We start from the raw sequence: 18,964 nt of genomic DNA on the forward strand, positions 1-18,964 counted from the left end.
AAGCGAGAGGTGTGTGGTTAGGTCTCAGGTTTTTGGAGAGGGGCATGACCCGGCCCAGGCCGCTCTGGGGGCGTGGCCGGCCGGCGGGGCGGGGCCTACGGCGGCCCGGCGCGCTCGGGGCGTGGCTTCCCCGCGGCAGTCGGCTGAACCGGTGGGCTTTGCCCGCAGTTGCTCAACGGCTCTGCGGGACCATGGCGAACGACGGGTCTCCGAGCGCGCCCCCGCGGCCGCTGCACTCAGCGCAGGCCGTGGACGTGGCCTCGGCCTCCAATTTCCGGGCTTTCCAGATGCTGCACTTGCACCTGGACCTGCGGGTCGAGTTCGGGCTTCCGGGGCCGGGCCCCGGGAGCCGGGGGTTGAGTGGCACGGCAGTCCTGGAGCTGCGCTGCTTGGTGCCCGAGGGCGCCACCGAGCTGCGGCTCGATTCGCACCCGTGCCTCGAGGTGACGGCGGCGGCGCTGCGGCGGCAGCGGCCCGGCCTGGAGGAGCCGCCCTCGGAGCCCGTGCCCTTCCACACGGAGCCCTTTTCGCACTACGGCCAGGCCCTGTGCGTGGCCCTCCCGCAGCCCTGCCCGGCCGGCGAGCGCTTCCAGCTTCTGCTCACCTACCGCGTCGGGGAGGGACCCGGGGTGAGTTCGACTCCGGGGCCCAGCCCCGCCGCGGCCTCTCCCGGCCGCTTCCTACCCGCCCTTCCTGCCTCGGAGCCGGTCCCCGGACCTGCACTAATCCCCACCCTCAAAGAGAGAGAAGATGCTTCCGCCTTTGCCCGGAGGGGGCCCGGAGCTTCCCGTTGCACGCCTCTCGCCCTCCCACCCTCAGCGCCCTCTCTTCCTTCCAGGCTGCTCCGCTTTCCCTCTTCTGGCTTCCGGCCAGCCTCCGAGCTGTGCACTCTTCGTCCTTTCCACCCTTCCTCCCTCTCCCCGCCCAGGGGTTCTGGTGGCATCTCCACGTTGTTTCCCTCTCGCACACCGCCCTGTCTGGTTGCTCTTTCTGCCTGCCGAGGAAACCCTGTCCTGTGCAGCTTTCGGGATAACCGGCTATTTATATCGAATTTAACGTTTCGCGGGGCTTTGGGGCCTAGGTCCCTGATAAGGAGCTACTTAGTTTTCCTTTTACGGCAGCCCTGGACCCTGCCGGTTAATTAGCCCTGGGTGCTGACTCAGCCCTTTGTCCGTGTGCTCTTGCGGTGCCACAGGCTGAAATAACTCTGAACCCCAGAGAGTTACTTTTGCTTTCTTCTGCGAAGTCCCAGATTTGTTTAATTGAAGAATTTGAGTAAAAATGAGAACTAGAATTAGGGTGTTCTAGACTTTGTAATAAGTTGGCCCTGTTATTATTCTTGATTGACTCTTATTGATTAACTCTTAAATATTACATTTTGGGGTGGTGGACAGATATTGGTATTTAAATAAAAGGATGGATGGTTATGTGGCTTACATTTGTAAGAGTTTGGAACTCCTTCATAAAGAGTCCTGAGGCTGTGGTTGCTAGTCGTTTCTCAAGTAGGGTGGGTTATACGTTTCACGGGTAGGCTGCTTGCCTACAATCAAAGTTTTCTTATCTAGCTAGCAGTTCCTTTCACTCTTAGAGCTGCCCCAAAAGACAGTTCTGTTTCCATCTTTATTCAGGGAATAAATGAACCTGTGATAGAACTTGTTTAAAGAATGAAAAGTCCAAACCTCTAAGGCAAAGGAAAAAACCCAGTGCCCTCAAAGGATAACATAATATCTTTAAATGTGTTTGGTTGCCCTGTTACATGCTAGCTTCTGGTTTGGGGCAGGAACCAGGAATTAAACAGGATCCCTGGAAAAATTAAGCCCTCTCTGAAATTGCCTACTGAAAATGGCACCTCAAATTAAACATCCATAGTAAACAGCTTTCATTAGAGACTAAGAGCAGACACCCACACTTTGCACTGTGAAGGTCGACATTAAAGTCACCTGTATTTATTCCTTCTTCTCATTGCCACCATCCCAAGTGAGGGCTCTCACCTTAATCACTGTAGGTAACAGCCTCACCCTGACTTAAGACTCTTTCTTACAGAGCGGAAATACTTGTACTACCAGGCTCCATTTTCTCCTTTCTGTCATTATAAACAAAAAAAGGCATTAAGGTATGGTGGAGGGGATGACCAGTATTTATTAAAATGTGCCAGGTACTAGTCTATGTGCTTGACAAAAGTTAAATGAGTTGTCTTTATGGAAGTGCCTAATACAGTGCCTGGTACCTACTGAATACTATGTGTTAGTCTTATTGTTAACTCATTAAATTTCTCTCAATAATAGGATTAAAGACAGTTTAGGGGTGCTGGGTGGCTTAGTCGGTTGACTCTTGATTTCAGCTTGGGTCATGATCTCAGGGTTGTAAGATTGAGCCTTGCCCCGAATTGGCCTCCGTGCTGGGTGTGGAGCCTGCTTGAGATTCTTTATCACCCTCTCTCCCTGCCCCTCCCCCACCAAAGGATTAAAAAACAATTTAGATTATTTTTTTAAAAGATTTTTATTTATTTATTTGACAGAGAGAGAGATAGCGAGAGCAGGAACACAAGCAGGGGGTGTGGGAGAGGGAGAAGCAGGCTTCCTGCCGAGCAGGGAGCCCGATGTGGGACTCGATCCCAGGACCCTGGGATCATGACCTGAGCCGAAGGCAGACGCTTAACGACTGAGCCACCCAGGCGCCCAACAATTTAGATTAACAAGAAAAGTGAGCAGATAGTACAGAGTTTCCATATACCCTTCCACATACAGATTGCTCTATTAGCATTTTGCAAGTATGATATATCTGTTAACAATGAACCAATATTGATACAGTATTATTAACTAAAATTCATAGTTCTTTTTTTAAGGTTTTTATTTATTTATTTGACAGAGAAAAAGAGAGAGCTGCAGCAGAGGGAGAAGCAGTCTCCCCACTGAGCAGAGAGCCCGATGTGGGACTTGATACCAGGACCCCCGGGTCATGACCTGAGCTGAAGGCAGACACTTAACCAACTGAGCCACGCAGGTGCCCCTGAAGTTCATAGTTTTTTTCAGATTTTCATAGGCTTTACTTAATACCTTTTTCTGTTCCAGGGTCCCATCCGGAATACCACAGTATATTTAGCTTTCATGTATCCTTAGGCTCCCCCTTGGCTCTGACAGTTTCTCAGACTTTACTTGTTTTTGATGACCTTGACAGTTTTTCTTTTTTTTTAAAGATTTTATTTATTTATTTGACAGAGAGAGAGAGAGAGAGCGTGCACAAGCAGGCAGAGTAGCAGACAGAGGGAAAGGGAGAAGCAGGCTCCCCTCTGAGCAAGGAGCCTGATGCGGGACTCGATCCCAGAACCTAGGGATCATGACCTGAGCCGAAGGCAGTGGCTTAACCAACTGAGCCACCCAGACACCCTGACCTTGACAGTTTTGAGGTGTATTGGTCTGATATATTGTAGGATGCCTCTCTATTGGAATTTGTCTGTTTTTTGCATGATCAGACTGGGGTTATTAAAAAATTTTTAAGAAGTTTATTTTTTACAGCAGTTTTAGGTTCACAACAAAATTCAGTGGAATGCCACAAAGGTAAAGTTCTGTCTTCACATCATATTGCGAATACACAGTATCAACATGATTTGTGACTGTTTGAAGTTGACCTCACTCATCTGGCTGAAGTAGTGCTGGTTTTTCCACTGTGGTATTTCTTTCTCCTCCTTTCCATCTGTACTGTACTCTTTGGAAGGAGGCTCATTAAAATTTTCACACCACACAAAAGAAACTCAAGCAAAGAAAAAGCCAACATCTCCATGTGGCGTCTTTATGCCTCTTAAAAGTATGTCTCAAATACTTGTGTTCAAAGCATTTCAGTCCACCTGCCGAGGCATGCCTCCCACCTCTGTATCTGAAACCTACCCCCAGTTCCCAGAGATCGCCCATCCATGCCTTTTTTCACGCTGCTACCTACCTCTTTGAGAATGTCTTCTTTCCTTTCCAACCATCTCAGTCCTACTCACCTTTAAACCAGAAAGTTTGGCTTCCGCTATGAAACCTTGCCAGAGTTAATCTAATCCTTTTCTAAATTCTAAGTGGTATTTGGTGCTGACATACCCTCCTCCCCCTCACAGTTAGTATGTTATAAGTGAACTTTTTGCGGTAGGCAAAAATTGGGTTTGTAATAATCATTCAGATTTGCCTTTGGTTACAGGCTGACAGAAAACAAATTAAGACGTATATATAACCGGGGTGCCTGGCTGGCACCTGGTAGAGCATGCAGCTCTTGATCTCGGGGTTGTAAGTTTGAGCCCCACGTTGGGAGTAGAGATTACTTAAGAATAAAATCTTGAAAAGATATTTAAAAAATTATATATATAGCCAGTACCTATAATGTAAAATACATTTATTCTGAATGGGTAAGTTTCAGGAATGGAGAACACATATTAATCACAGACTCCTCCCACTTCCCTTCTGCTTTTCTGTGCCGTTTACTGCAAGTTCAAATACAGCTGCTTCTCAATTGGTTTTTGTTTGTTTTTTAATGAGAAACCACTACAGTGTGCGGGACTCAGGGGAGGAAGACAGGATGCCAGGGTCAGAGGCCATGTCTGGAATTCTTGAGATACCTAGTGGGATACAGTGGGGAATAGACCCTTTGTGGTGTTTCTACCATGTGAGGTGGGCGTCAATACGTTGGCATGGATTCCAGGGTGGATTAAATACACAGTAGGAGAGAACTTCCCAGTCAGGACCAAACTGCTGGTAGGATTATAAGGATTACCTAAAATTCTCCCCTCCCAGCCAACTCCTTTTCTCTGGCTGGACTGAGCTCATGTAGGGGGTGTCAGTTTGGAAATGTTCTTCTATTCTCTTAGGTTTGCTGGTTGGCTCCTGAGCAGACAGCAGGAAAGAAGAAGCCTTTTGTCTATACCCAGGGTCAGGCTGTCCTGAACCGGGCCTTCTTCCCTTGCTTCGACACTCCGGCAGTGAAATGCAAATATTCAGCACTTATTGAGGTAAGAGGATTAAGGTTAAGTACCTGCCCTTGGGATTGAATTTCAGATCTATCTAGTCACATTTCAACTGGTAAATTGTTACATCCATCCAGCGGTACCTCTGCAAAATTCCTCCATGTACAGAAATTTTATTTGTGCTAAATTCCATCAGCTTAGCACAAGTTTAGTTTCTTGAAACCTTTGTGTTCTCCAAGACAGGCTCCCGGTCGTGGCTGTCACCATGCAGGTTGCCCGCCATGCTGTTCTTAGTGCGAATCAAAAGGAGACTCCGGGTAAAATCTCCTAAGCTTTGTCTCTTGTCAGGTCCCAGATGGCTTCACAGCTGTGATGAGTGCTAACACCTGGGAGAAGAGAGGTCCAAATAAGTTCTTCTTCCAGATGTGTCATCCCATCCCCTCCTATCTGATAGCTTTGGCCATCGGAGATCTGGTTTCGGCTGAAGTTGGACCCAGGTAGGAGACAAAGACCTCCACAGGCAAGGTCAGACTGACCTCAAGGCAAGGAGGCCTCTGCTCAGTGGCCCAGCTGGGATGGTTCTTGGGACAGTCTTGCATCTGCTCTCAATGGACAGCCTTTCTGTGGCCCAGAAGTGAAGCGTGTGGCATGAGTACAGCGGGAGGAAGGGCTTTCCCTGCTCCCCCTCTGCTTCTCCTCCTGCTGTCTGGAATGAGGTCATCAGTCCTGCTAACAGCAGTAGCTGCTGTCCTGGGCCACCTTGTGGAGTGCGGTTGGCACCGAAGCAGAAGTTTTAGAAGACTCATCTTTATCACTATCTTTTAGTTCTGAATTCCCTTCTAGCTGTTATATTTGCTTTTTAATCTTTGTACCAAATCTCCCCTTTTTCTCTAGCATGTAATTCCCGGAAATATACAACTTTGATCTCCTTGTTCCCCTGCAGAGAGGAAAGTGGGAGATCCTTCTTTGTCTGCTCCAGATACATACACCTGAACCCATGGTGGCAGAGATACCTCCGTGAAATTAGATGGGTTTAATGGAGATGAATAAGGCTTTTGTAAGGTTTCCTGCTAAAAGAAACCTGACCAGGCGTGTCGGTTTTTTCCTGGCTCTTATATTATCTGCCAGTACAGCATAATCCTGCAGTAAAATGATCAAAGGCTGGACAGTAAGCTGTGGCGCTTTTCCCGGCTCTGCTGCTATGGCCCTTCTCTCAGGTCCTAGAGGCGGTGGTGACCTTGACCGCATTGGTTACAGGCATCAGACCTCATAGCCGAGCTCAGTAGCACTGTTAAGATCATGAATCTTAGTTCCTGGGCTTCAGAGAGAATAAGAGATGGGATGCCATTGGCATCTGCTTCCAGCACACACACTCAAAACAGTACTAGTTTTGAAAGACTAGGTGCTCTCCTGCCACGAAGGGCAGTCTTTCTGACAGAGTGGGTCGTACATAACCAAAGGAGCGTCAGCATTGCAGTTGACCGGAAAGTAGATAAGTAAAGGAGTTATTTTAGAGAGTTTACTCTTACTAAGGTTCTGTTAGTAAGAGTATAAACTATTTATTTTATTTTTTATTTATTTTTTTAAAGATTATTTATTTGAGAGAGAGAGAGATCACGAGCCGGGGGAGGGGCAGAGAGAGAAGCAGGGTCTCCACCAAGTAGGGAGCCTGATTTAGGACTCTACCGCAGGACCCCAGGATCATGACCTGAGCCGAAGGCAGATGCTTAACCAACTGAGCCAAGTCCTTGCCTTTTGGGGGAACATCTTAGGGTCTTGTGAAGGTATGTTAGTTGAGAGGGTCTTCCGGCAAACTTTGCCCCCAGTCCCAGTTACCACGGGAGGAAAATCCTGGGCAGAAGAGATAGTGGATATGTCCTAGTCATGTTTTATGTATAATCTCTTCTAATCCTTACGTAACCTCACTGAGGGGGTTACTGTTTTCTCCCTCTTGTGGATAAAGCTAACTGAGGCTTCTGGTGGAATTACTTGTGCAAAGTTACATCATTGGCAGAACTGGAATTCCAATCCAGGCATTTCTGTGCAGAGCCAGTGCTTGTTGCGCTAGACTACCGGCAATAAAAATCCAGCCTGACGGAGAACATTCCAGTTTCTTTAGACAGAAATCTCTGTACTGGAGTAAGTATCTCGGATGCCCCCTGTCTAGCCTGGCCTTCATCTTCTAGTTGTAGCAAGCTGAAGTAGCCTGGGTTGAAGGACTTTGCTAGTTGTGATATCCAAGCTGATCACAAAGCAATTCCTTGAAGACTTTGACACCTTTGTCATGGTCTTTTCTCAGCCCTGTCACATCATTTTTGGTGACTTTTTTTCTCCATCTGGATTACCTGTCCGCATGCCAGGGATGAAGGGATGAGGGTGGCTTCAGGGTTCCTCAGCCTCCTCTACTCAGGGACCCTCTCCACCTGATCCAGCCCCCCACACTCATGGGCACACACTCTACAATCTAGGGCCTCGCCGTGGGCGTTCGCATGAGCTGTGCTGTAGCAGAAATGTTAAATGCCTTTGCCTCATTCATTCTCTGACCCCATGCCCTGTGCCCCTAACCTGCCGGCCCCCTGGTGACCTCACTCTCGCTGTATCTGCTTCTTAAGCTAACTGAGGCCTTTCTTCCTGCAAGCTGTGCGTTTCCTCCTGGGCAGCCGCCTCTCGTGGCCGGGCCCGTCTTTTCTCTGTGGCCCAGGTGTGGGGTTGATCTTCTCTTCCTGACACAGCAGGCCGCCTTGTGTGCTTTCCTGCTGCTCTAACTTCCAGTGCTGGGTCCTGCTGTCCCCTTTCTCTACTTCTGTACCTGGGTGTCTGAGAGGAGAAGACAGCTGTGCATACTGATTCTGCTATCCATTTCTGGTATCTTGGTGAAAAGCGGGAATTGAAAGTTGACGTAGGGAAGCCTGGGTGGCGTAGTTGGTTAAGCGTCTGCCTTTGACTCAGGTCATGCTCCCAGGGTCCTGAGATCGAGCCCTGCTTTGGGCTCCCTGCTCATCAGGGAGCCTGCTTTTCCCTCTGCCCTTCACCCCTCTCATGCTCTCTCTCTCTCTCAGATAAATGGAATCTTTTTAAAAAGCTGACATTTATGTGGTTTTCAAGAAAAATAGAACAAATGTCGTCTTCAACTACAGATATGCTTTCAATATTGCTCACCAGTCCTTTATTTATCTTCCTAGCCCACTCTCCTTAAAGAATGACTCTTGTCTTCAAATTTCCTGTTCAAACACCAGATCCTCCCTCCGAGCAGATGATCTTGTCTCCTACTTTATTGAGAATATTTAATTTGTCAGATATGGTTATGTCAGCTTCCTGTTTTCCATGTAAAAAGTCATCTTCATCTGCATTCGTCCTTCCCTTCTTCCCTCTGACTCTAAAGAGGGGTGTCCATCCTTCTGTTTAAAGCCACATCTCTGCATTTGAGCCATCATTGTTGGTTCAGTCCCTCCCCAGATCTGGTGGAGCTTTGCCTCATTGTTTACCCCTCACTCTTCAGATGTGCAGCCTTCCCCCCAATTAGCTCTTTCCTTCCAACCCTAACCATGTTCCTGTTTCTTGTACCTTGAAAAAAGCAAAAAACAAACTCGTTGACTCCATGTTCCCTCTTAGCACACTACCCTGTGCTTCCCTACTTAGCCGAGTTCCTTAGAAGAGTCGTGTTTATGCTCGCCCACCGCCCACGTACTGCTTGGACCCATGGGAATCCAGCACCTCTCCCCGTCGTGCCACAGAAACTCCTGTAGTAAGAGGAGCCACTGGCCTCAGCATGTGTAGCACATTGGCTCCTCCTCAGTCCTTGTATTGGTGTCCTGCACTTTTCTTCTGCCTCTTGACCCTCCTCTGGCTTCCACGATGCAGTTCTGTCCCGGCTCCAGGACCCCCTGGCTCGTCCTTTCTGGACTCTTCTCTGCCCAGCCCCACCATGTGCTGGTGTTGCCCAGGACTCTGTTTTGGATCCATTCGCCTTTCCTCCATGCTTTTCTTGGGCATACGCACTCTCTTTTGTAATTTAAAGGTATCTTCTGGGTACTGCAGCTAGAGTGATCTCTCAGGATTCAATCTGATAATACCACTTACTGGTTTATTTTTTTTTAGGATTTTATTATTTATTTGAGAGAGAGAGAATATGAGCAGGGAGGAGGGGCACAGGGAGAGGAAGAAGCAGACTCCCCGCTGAGCGGGGACCCCGAGGTAGACTCGATCCCAGGACCCTGGGATCATGACCTGAGCCAAAGGCAGATGCTTAACTGACTGAACCACCCCGGCGCACACCACTTACTGGTTTAAAATGCTCTCATGGCTCTGAAGGTCCAGCTGTGTCACTTGGTGTATCAGGCCCTTTGTGACTGCAGCCTCGAGGGCCTCTCTACCCGTTCTTCCCCTCCCCTCCCCCAGCCCCGATCTGATGGTAAGTGCTCCAGTATCCCAGACTCTCGGTGGTTCCTCACCTGCATGTACAGTTTCCTCTCCTAGGCTCTTGCTTCTGCTCCTGGGGAAGCCCCTGCTCCTTCTCCTCCTGCTAGAACAGTTCCTGAGAGGGGCGCCTGGGTGGCTTAGTCATTAAGCGTCTGCCTTCGGCTCAGGTCGTGATCCCAGAGTCCTGGGATCGAGCCCCGCATCAGGCTCCCTGCTCGGCGGGAAGCCTGCTTCTCCCTCTCTCACTCCCCCTGCTTGTGTTCCCTCTCTTGCTATGTCTCCGTCAAAAAAAAAAAAAAGAACAGTTCCTGAGCTTCCACAGGGGCAGAGAGGACACCTTCCCTCCTCCTGGCCTGGAGCCCATCCACTTTTCTATCTTATATGCTGTCTTCTTTCATCTTCCCCGCTCACTTTACAGAGACACACTGAGGCTCAGGGAGGTCAGTGACTTTTGCAAGGTCACCTTCAATGCTGGAGACGGAACATGACGGCGCTGTGAGTTTGAGCCTGTTGCACACGGGAGGCAGCTCCTCTAGGACGCTGTGTTGGGATCTTATTTATCAGGTGTGGCGAGCAGTCTCGGACCCGTATAGGTGATCTGACCTTGCACCTCCTGTCTCTGTGGCCGGCCACACTGTCACATTCATCTGGCTCAGATATGAGACTGCCAGGTTTCTCCAGGTGCTTTTGAGATTGGGTCACCATGATAGGTCTCCAAACACCAGCCTGCTTTTTTCTGTGCTCTTGTCTTTAGGAGCCGGGTGTGGGCTGAGCCCTGCCTGATCGAGGCTGCCAAGGAAGAGTACAACGGGGTGATAGAAGAATTTCTGGCTACAGGAGAGAAACTTTTTGGACCCTACCTTTGGGGAAGGTGTGGTATCACATTGACTCTAATGTCTTCTGCTAAACTGAGTCCCTGGTTTCCCCCTCTCTTCCTTCTGGTGCTGCTTCTCCTCTCTCCCCTAGAGCCAAGTTCCGCAATCCCAGAAGTAAAGGAGAGGAGGAAGAGATAGAGGAAGGGAGAAACGAGGCCTACTTCACTGTGCTGAGGAGGGACCCGGAGAGAGAGGGTTATTGAAGTGATAAAAATGTGCTTTCCAGCTGCTGAGTGTGGAGATGGGGAAACACTGTCAGGGGACCTTGGGGACCTTTGTGACTTACCTTTCCTGGTGGCTAGAAGCCCCCACACACTCCCATTTTTTCCTGTGACATCTCCAGACTTTAGCCGCCTCGGATCAAAGGCTCTATTAGATCTGTGTGACCCCAAGTGAGCCATCAGCAAGCTAACTGTGACAGAGCTGATGGTAGGGCCATACCCTGCTTGGAAGGAGAACAGGGAGCAGGTTTCAGAGAGCCGCCTCCAAGAGGGCAAAACCTGGGGAAAGGGAGGTCCCAGCGACTTGGGGACGGAGGAATCTGAGTGTCATTTCAGCGCTGGGCTCGGGGTTGCGTGCTGCTGCTTTGGTGGCTGCATCTCTGTAGGCTGAGGGGCCCACCTGGGGAAGTAAGGCAGGGTCTCTGCCCTGGGGAGCCGAGACCTGTCTGTGACCTCCTGCTTTCTCGGCAGGTATGACCTGCTCTTCATGCCACCATCCTTTCCGTTTGGAGGAATGGAGAACCCTTGTCTGACCTTTGTCACCCCCTGCCTTCTGGCAGGGGACCGCTCTTTGGCTGACGTCATCATCCACGAGATCTCCCACAGTTGGTTCGGGAACCTGGTCACTAATGCCAACTGGGGGGAATTCTGGCTCAATGAAGGCTTCACCATGTATGCCCAGAGGAGGATCTCCACTGTCCTCTTTGGTAAGCTAGCTCTCCTAGGGACCCCACGCTCCATTCTTTCACCTGCGAGGCCAGTGTGACCTCCTTCGGGGTTTTGGGACACAAGCGGGCATGAAGGGAGGGGCAGCGGTGCAGAAAGCTCTGGCGAGAGGCCAGCAAGGGCTGACTCTAAACAAAAGTCCCTTCCAAGTGGATGAGCCCCATTGCGTTACATGGCATTAAGTCAGTAGGCACGGTGGGGAGAGGGGGTCTCAGAAACTGCATGTTGGCTGAATGAACCAATGAGGGGCCCGACAGTGAAAGGACCTCTCAGCTAAGCTGAAACCACACTCAATGCTCTGTTCTTCCAACAGCCAGGCAACCCCTCGGGGAGAGTTGCCCAGGGTCGTTTACCCACATAGCTAGTTAATCTTCCAAATAAATCATAAGATCATTATAATCATTACCTCCTATTGAACACCTGCTTACCAGCTTTGTACAGGTACCTTATTAAAAATACATCATTTAACAATTTCACAATAGCTCTATGAAACAGATATGATTTCCATTTTATATATGAGCTCACTGTGACTCAAAAAGTATAAGAAATGTGTCCAAGCCACTTGGCAGGTGGGGGCAGAACCCCACATTGAGCCCAGGTGTGCTTTTAAAATAACTTTCTCAACATTGTCTCATTATTGAAAACCTGCTATATATCAGGTGCTTTAAAAATATAACATGTATGGGGTGCCTGGGTGGCTCAGATGTTTAAGCGTCTGCCTTCGGCTCAGGTCATGATCCCAGGGTCCTGGGATCGAGCCTTACATCGGGCTCCCTGCTCAGCGGGGAGTCTGCTTCTCCCCCTGCTCGTGCGCTCTCTCTCTCTCTCTGTATCTCTGTGTCTCAAATGAATAAATTAAAAAAAAAATCTTAAAAGAAAAAATATATAACATGTATTATTTTTATTATTTCTCTCATCAAAATCTATTTTGATCTATATGGGAAAGCACGCACAATAGATTTATCCATAATCTCACTGCTCAGAGATAATTGATGTATATCCTTTCAGACATTTTCCTGTGTGTGTGTGTGTGTGTGTGAATCATCAGACCTTCCAACTGCCTTTTTTTCTTTAACTTAATAAAGTTAAACATTTTCCCAACTCATTAAATTTTCTTCTATAGCTGCATTGTATGGACGTTTCTTAACATACTCAGTTTCCAGCTGTTAGGTTATTTTCAGTTTTTCTCTTTTTTTAGAGAGAGAATGTGTGTGAGCAGGGGAAGGGGCTGAGGGAGAGGGAGAGAGAATCTCAAGCAGACTCCATGCTGAGTGTGGAGCCCAACACGGGGGTTCCATCTCATGACCCTGAGATCATGACCTGAGCCCCAATCAAGAGTCGGATGTTTAACTGACTAAACCACCTAGGTGCCCCTGTTAATTTTGTTTTCTTTTTCTTTTTTTTTTATTTTCAGTTTTCTAATGAAAGAATATTTTGACAAATATTTTTACATATAAATGTTCGTAACATATCCCAGACCATCTCAATGGAGATAAATTCCTAGAAATGTAATTTCTGGATCCAAACATTTTAAAGGCTTTTTAGCACACGTTGTCCATTGCCTCCCAGAAAGTTTGTGCAAATTTACTTTCATCCAGAGTATATGGAACAAGAGCCTATTTGTAAATATCTTACTCAGCCACTAAGAATCCTGCAAGCACATGTTGTCAGCCCACTGTGCAGATGAAGAAGTTGAGGCTAAGAGAGATTGAGTACCTCTCCCAGAGTCAGAACACCTTGTGAGTGGCAGAGGTGACTGGTTCGAAACCTGGCCCCCTTCCCCTCCATTTTTAGAGCCAGAAGGAAATGTAGAGACCCCTAGAAAAATGTTGGGTGACAGTTTCTGTTGTCTGGCAGGAACAGTCAAATGCAAATAGTCTGCTTTTATAGAAGATCAAATTACTATCTCTAAAAATAAAAGCATATTGATGAGGAAAGGTAACAGTCACAGGAAAAGGTGTGAGATTCCCTCATCCTCATGTCTGGGCGAGACTGACCGCCTGAGCTAACCGAGTCATTTGTAGTCCAGAGCAACAAGGAGCTAGGGGCTGAGTCAGCTTCTCTGTCACTGACCCTTCTGGCCCTGGGGTCCCAAGAGGGTGACAATATGAATCTTCAGTTATCTGTCATTGTTCTTGTGGCCACAAGGAGGCAGCACACCCTCTTGTCCGGAAATTATACTTGGACGTGGTCTTGAGGCCTAAGGATTCTTCTTGCCCCAGGCTCTGCTTACACCTGCTTGGAAGCTGCCACTGGCCGGGCTCTGCTTCAGCAGCACATGGACATCACTGGCAAGGAACACCCACTCAACAAGCTCCGCGTGAAGATCGAACCAGGTCCGGGAGGCTCCTCTGTCTGACTACCCCCTCCCCGACATTGAGCTTGGGGCCCCAAGTTTGTGCACACCTTGAATACTCTCCTTGGGAAGGAAGAGCCTTCCAGAGCTCTTTTTAGCCATTTCCTGGCCTCTAGACAGACTCAGCCAAAGCCATTCCACCCCAATGGGAGTTCTTTCCAGTTTTGTGCAGTTCTTAGTGACTTTACTGTTGCTCTGCATTTGTACAGGCCCCTATCATTTTCCAGGGCTCTTTGCCATTCTTTTTCTATCAAGTCAGACCTGTAGTCTTGTAGATTGACCGCTTATTTTACAGAGGATGTAAGTGAGCACCCAATAAGATGACTTGTCCAAGGTCATGTATTTTTATTTTCTGACATCTTTCTTTAGTTCCATGTATGACTAATCTAAGACCTCTTTGTGTGACTTAAGCTCACGTTCCTTGATGCCAATGACCATGAAAATGAACTTCTTGTAGACTGGTCATTCGTTTATTTTGGTCTAGAACATTTGTAGAAACAACCACTTGTTCTGGGAGGGGAGGTTGAGTGGAGGTGGTGACCAGTTGGGCTGGAAAAGGCACCAAGCCCTATATTCAGTCCTAAGAGTCAATGGAACCCACTGGAGCAAAGCAATCCCAGGAACAAGGAAACTTGCCAGTTCCCCAGGAAGGCTGGTTCTTTGTCTTCTTATTAGGTCCGTAGTTAATGACCCTTTAAGATCAACTTTGAAGTGGCTTGAGAGAGGCCAAGGTGGATCTGGAAACTTTCTTGGCCTGCTGAATCCGAGGAAGCTGAATTCTGATCTCCTCCATAATTACTCGTAGAATCTGGAGCTGGAGAAGGACAACAAAAGTGACAGGTTACGAGTGTCTGCTTTCTCTGCTAGGTGTCGACCCAGATGATACCTACAACGAGACTCCCTACGAGAAAGGCTTCTGCTTTGTCTCATACCTGGCCCACTTGGTGGGTGACCAGGATCAATTTGACAATTTTCTCAAGGTATAGTCGACTCAGAGATGAGGGGAGAAGGAGTCGCCGAGAAGCGAGCTGGGCCAGAGTTCAGGGGTAGAGGCAGGGGCTGAAGGGACAAGGGAAGGGGTGGAGGAGAACCTGAGGCACGGAGGGCCTGTACTCCCCAGAGGATCCAGAATGACTGAAAAGTACCTCCCTCCCTGCAGGCCTATGTTAATGAATTCAAATTCCAAAGTATCTTAGCTGAGGACTTTCTAGAGTTCTACTTGGAATACTTCCCTGAGCTGAAGAAGAAGAATGTGGAGTCCATTCCAGGTGAGCAGAGGAGCTGGCTTAAGGCTCCTGGGAGATAGTAGAGAATTATGTCTAATTTATATCCAGGAAGACTGAAGGTGGGGCGGGAAAACATGAAATCGAGTCCTCCAGTAAGTGGCACCTAGGGGTGCACACCCAGGGTCCCAGGCCTTGTTCCACAAGAGTGATTTCTCTCGGCTCCTCCTGGCCTCGCTTGCTCCACTTTTTCCCCTCAGTGTCTCCTCTTGTGCCCCCATTTTCCTCACACGTACACACATATAACCAAACCCTCGACTCTGCCCAAAGAGCTACCACTGCCCCAGCCCTGACCCAGGCCCGCGGTACCGGCAGCTGTCCCGCCTTGCAAGCATGGAGTTGCCTCGTATGGACTTCTGAGTGAAGCAAAATCCCAGGGGCCGCCCTGATTTCAGCTTGGGAGGCCCTAAGAGAGAGGAGACGGTGGCCTGTTGTGGATGAGGCTGCCCACTGGAGGGCACTGGAGTGCCCTTGTGCTGGGCACTCTGAGTCAGGCCATCATTGGTCTGGTAAACTCACTTGCCCTGACAGCTGGGACTGGTCGGCCTGGAGCACCTACCCTCTGCTTGGAGGCCCGCACTTGAAGGTCACGAGACTCCCTGGCTAATGAAAGTTAATAATTACTGAGTGCTCACTACGCACCAGGCAGCATGCTAGACTCGTACTGTGTATTTGCTTATTTAATCCTCACCACTACTAAGACGTGCAGGGCCTCTCATTCAGCCTTTTATCATTTTACAGATAAAACGGAGTTGCAGAGAGGCGAAGTAACCTGCCCGTGGCCTCCCAGCTAGTTAATGGCAGGGCTGGGATAGGAGCCCAGGCAGCCCGGCCCCAGGGCCCAGGAGCTTCAACACTGTGTTGTTCTTCTCATCTGAAGGAGAACGTGAACTTGACTGAGGCTAGGAAAGGCTTCAACCACTTGGTTCTGGCAGCCCAGTGTTAATTTGGACTCAAAATGACTGTCACAGTAGAAAAAGGGGCCATCCAGTCTGACAATAACAATCTCTGGGTCTCAGTATTAGTGGGACCCAACCGGAGCAGGTAGTTCTGTGGGAAAGTGATGTTAAAATTAGAGAAGCAGTTTGGGATCGAGAGAGGCAGAGAGGAGCTTGAGATCTAGGTGTTGCTGGAGCCAAGTTGACGAAGCTGCCAGAGAATTCTGACAGCCCCCTCTCTCCTTCCACCAAACAGGTTTTGAGTTTGATCGGTGGTTGAATACCCCAGGCTGGCCCCCCTACCTCCCTGACCTCTCCCCTGGGGACTTACTTATGAAGCCCGCTGAAGAGCTGGCCCAGCTGTGGGTGGCCAAGGAGCTGGACATGAAGGCCATCGAAGCTGTGGCCATTTCTTCCTGGAAGACCTACCAGCTGGTGTATTTCCTCGATAAGATCCTCCAGAAATCCCCTCTCCCTCCCGGTAAGAAAAAGTGGGGTAAATCAATGCAGCATATCAAGGTCCCTTGTGTAGAGCTTGATATCAGGGGCGGGGCTCACCCCTCGGCAGCTGCCGGGGGTTGGCAGGTGGATGCAAGCCCCTCACGGGGAACACGTCAACAGCTGCTGTGAGTCCTACACACAGGTTAGGAAGAGAATCCTAAAGCCTAGCCCTCGCTGCACCCTTAGGCTCTGCAGGTGATTCTTCTCAGCTCTTCACATCGAAGTCTTCCTTCAAGTCCTCCTAACCGCTCCATGCCTGGGGGCTGTGACTGTGACCCCCCCCAGGGAACGGAGGATGAACTTGTGCACAAATAGCCCCCACTACTGCCGCGTGGCTGCTCAGCCAGAAATAACATTCCCCCAGGGGTGTTGGAAAGAGAACATGTGAAAGCCGGGAGAACTTTCAGCAGCTCAGTGGTGGGGGGAGAAAAACCTGGGGTGGGGTGCAGCATGTTTTAGGGGGATACCTGGGCTTTTAACCTGGAGGGTAAGCAGGATGGTGGCAGAAAGTCTGTAATTACATTAAGGGAAGTTTGGTGGAAGAGCCTTAGAAATGAAGGTAAACTTAAGGCTCGGACAGCGCCCTTTCGGAGACTGAGGTGAGCAGGATGAGGTAAAGTGGGTGGTCGGGAGCCTCCGTGACATCGTTCCGGGGGCTTGCACGAGGGTCTGTGGACAGACACACTCGTGGCTCTGATGACACAGCCATTAAAAACCCATTTTCTTTCTTCAGGGAACGTGAAGACACTCGGAGAGACATACCCAAAGATCTCAAACTCCCAGAATGCAGAGCTCCGGCTACGATGGGGCCAGATCGTCCTTAAGAATGACCACCAGGAGGATTTCTGGAAAGTGAAGGCATTCCTGCAGAGCCAGGTGGGTGACCCGCACCTCCTTGTCCCCTTCAGGCCCACATGGTGGGCCGCCTCGACCTACTGTCCGTAGTCCCGCGGGTAGAGCCTCCCCATGTGCCCTTCTGTGGAGCAGAGGAGGGAGGGGAAGGGAGAGGACCCAGCTCAGCGGTCTGGTTCCTGAGTGTGGCTGGGGGAGGTGTTCCCATGGCGGGAAGAAGCCTCTGGGGTTGGGGAGCTTTTTGCAGATCACCAGGTGAGGCCTGAAGGGTCCAAGCTGGGTCAGAGCTAACCCCAAACTGGGAGAAAGGGTAAAGCGGGACTCCAGGGCCAGTCTTGGGGCGAGGGGCCCAAGGACGAGAGGTGAGTGAAGGGTAAGATCATAGGTTCCTGCTTCCTGGGGAAGCCTGTGACCTGGGAGGGCTCAGAGGCCAGCAGGAGCCTCGGGCGCCCCGTGAGAGCGGCCCTGCTGGGGAAGGGCCAGAGCGCTTCAGAGCCCGGGGCACGATGGGGCTGGGTCCAAAGCAGCGCTCGGATGCCCTCATCCGTTTGTGGTGGGAGCTGCGCTCCTGTCTGGAGGTGTTCTGAGCCCTCTGCAGGCTTCTCCAAGCCTCTGGAGTTGAGGAGCTTTGTGATGTGGCTTTCTCACATGGGTGGGAATTTGACTTGTGGGTTTTCTTGTGCTTGCCTGCAGTTGGGCCTCACGCGGCCCTCGGTTTTATAGGCGGCAGCCTTTGCTATCAGCTCAGTCCTGATCTAGGTCGTGAGTTCAGGCCTTGTGTTGGGCTCCACGCTGGGGAGCCTACTTAGAGTGTAGACACCCCTGTGCTAGCATGGATTGGAGTGAATACCGAGATCTACCTACAGGGATCTTTGGCCCCAAGAAGATGCCAGAATAAGAACACGCCTGTCTGGGAGCCTCCTCATAGCACTGCTACCCACATCCCCTTTGGCACCTGCTGAGGCCTGCTGTTGGAGCGGCCCTGGGGCCGGGGGCTGTGTCGACTCACTGAGCAGTCTGCTTAAGCCACGGGTGTGTATGTTTCTTGCAGGGGAAGCAGAAGTATACTCTTCCGCTGTACCACGCAATGATGGCTGGCAGCAAGGTGGCCCAGACCCTTGCCAAGGAGACCTTCGAGGCCACTGCCCCCCAGCTCCACAGCAATGTAGTCAACTACGTCCAGCAGATCGTGGCGCCCAAGGGCAATTAGAGGCTCTGGGCCTGGCTTCTGCCTCTTCAGACTTTGCAGGCTTTCAGAATATTCCCAAATTCCAGTTCTCCAGCCAAATTCCTGAAGTTTACACACCCTTGGGGAAATCTGGTCTCTGGGCTTGGTGTCTGTGACTCTTGGGCCTCTGCTCTGGTGGAAACTTCTCTGGACCAGCAAGTCCTAAGACCAGAGAACCTTCCACAGCTCTCTGCTGGCTTTGGTGAGGGCGGGCAGTCTTCTCCCTCCCCCTGCTGTCGGGGAAGATCAGAGATTTTCTTATGCTTCTCTTCCCCTCTCTTTTCCCTCCTCTTTTCTTTTCTTTCTTTTCTTCTTTTCTGATTCTTGAAGTACTATGCAAAGGGCTGCATTCTGGTAATTCATTTTTTCAGGTTTAATCTTTATTTTAATAAATATTTTTAAATGAAAAGTATTTAAGTTGGAGTTATGACCTGAGTGGCTGTGAAAATTCTGCTTCCACACATGCCCTCTGTGGGGGCAGATGTTCTAAGAAGGTCACGGTGGGGTGGGGGGCGCCCCAGAGGCTGACAGCACTTCCCTGTCCACAGGGAACTCCTGGGCATAGGAGGTAGGGGTCTCACACCTGCAATGGAAAAATACAGGGCAGTATGCCCCATTGCACGCCTGTA

At 49.9% G+C, this 18,964-nt stretch overlaps 1 protein-coding gene across 1 annotated transcript; it reads left to right on the top strand.

The window, feature by feature from the left end:
• The first annotated feature begins 29 nt into the window (after nucleotides 1–29).
• On the top strand, nucleotides 30–18,747 carry RNPEP (arginyl aminopeptidase). Its single transcript, XM_025855071.2, has 11 exons — nucleotides 30–629; nucleotides 4,841–4,981; nucleotides 5,285–5,433; nucleotides 10,110–10,226; nucleotides 10,923–11,158; nucleotides 13,400–13,513; nucleotides 14,401–14,513; nucleotides 14,693–14,801; nucleotides 16,011–16,235; nucleotides 16,989–17,131; nucleotides 18,159–18,747. Exons 1-11 carry the CDS (start codon nucleotides 45–47, stop codon nucleotides 18,315–18,317), a joined length of 2,091 nt encoding a protein of 696 aa, XP_025710856.2. The 5' UTR covers nucleotides 30–44; the 3' UTR covers nucleotides 18,318–18,747.
• Nucleotides 18,748–18,964: the final 217 nt, after the last annotated feature.

The sequence above is a fragment of the Callorhinus ursinus genome, unplaced genomic scaffold, assembly GCF_003265705.2.
Source record: "Callorhinus ursinus isolate GAN/ISIS: 27379988/994484 unplaced genomic scaffold, GSC_fseal_2.0 scaffold57, whole genome shotgun sequence".
NCBI classification, from domain to species: Eukaryota; Metazoa; Chordata; class Mammalia; order Carnivora; family Otariidae; genus Callorhinus; species Callorhinus ursinus.

Bases quoted from the DNA above. Each gene is read 5' to 3' on its own strand.
- RNPEP (XM_025855071.2), top strand. From the start codon at position 45: ATGACCCGGCCCAGGCCGCTCTGGGGGCGTGGCCGGCCGGCGGGGCGG. The intron at 13,514-14,400 runs GTCCGGGAGGCT...TTTCTCTGCTAG, and splicing joins CCGCGTGAAGATCGAACCAG to GTGTCGACCCAGATGATACC. The intron at 16,236-16,988 runs GTAAGAAAAAGT...TTCTTTCTTCAG, and splicing joins GAAATCCCCTCTCCCTCCCG to GGAACGTGAAGACACTCGGA.